The sequence below is a fragment of the Condylura cristata genome, unplaced genomic scaffold (genome assembly GCF_000260355.1).
Source record: "Condylura cristata isolate star-nosed mole 26May11 unplaced genomic scaffold, ConCri1.0 scaffold00015, whole genome shotgun sequence".
NCBI lineage: Eukaryota > Metazoa > Chordata > Mammalia > Eulipotyphla > Talpidae > Condylura > Condylura cristata.
In genome coordinates, this window is record NW_004567116.1 from 797,384 (window position 1) to 797,860 (window position 477).

Sequence of the window (477 nt, forward strand, 5' to 3'; positions counted from 1 at the left end):
GCGCCCGCCCCAAGGCAGAGGTGAGCGGGACGCTTCGGGCGGGCCAAAGCGCGGCCGGGAATGGGGGCGCCCGGGAGCAGAGGGAAGTGGGGACGGTGGGGCCTCTAACCTGCTCGCTGGGTGCGAGGGAGGGGTACCGGCGGCGGAACCGGGGCGCAGGTGGGCGGAGCGGGTCTCCCGGGCCGGGGCCATGGGAATATGTAGTGGCGCCCCTCGCGCCTCAGCCTGGGGGCCCGGACCGCGGGAAGGATCATGCGGCGGCTGCACGGATGGGCCGGGTTCCCGGGAGGATGCTGGAGAGGGCAAGTCCGAGACCGGGCTGTGCGCCTGGAAGGGGAAAAGCCGGTCTGGGGGCCGAGGCTTGCCTGATCCTGGAAGGGAGGTTGGGGGCAGGGTGGGGCGGGGAGCACTGTGAGAGATGCTGAGAAGAGGGGCTGCTCCACGGAGAGACCCCCCAGGGGCAAACGTCTCACTGGC

The 477-nt window shown here is 72.3% G+C and overlaps 1 protein-coding gene across 1 annotated transcript in view; it reads left to right on the top strand.

The window, feature by feature from the left end:
* Positions 1-190: 190 nt before the first annotated feature.
* Positions 191-477, top strand: part of PITPNM1 (phosphatidylinositol transfer protein, membrane-associated 1) — an 11,882-nt gene continuing 11,595 nt past the window's right edge. The window contains exon 1 of the mRNA XM_012725121.1: positions 191-382. Within this exon, the coding sequence (XP_012580575.1) occupies positions 191-382 (192 nt within the window). The remainder of the gene's footprint in view (positions 383-477) is intronic.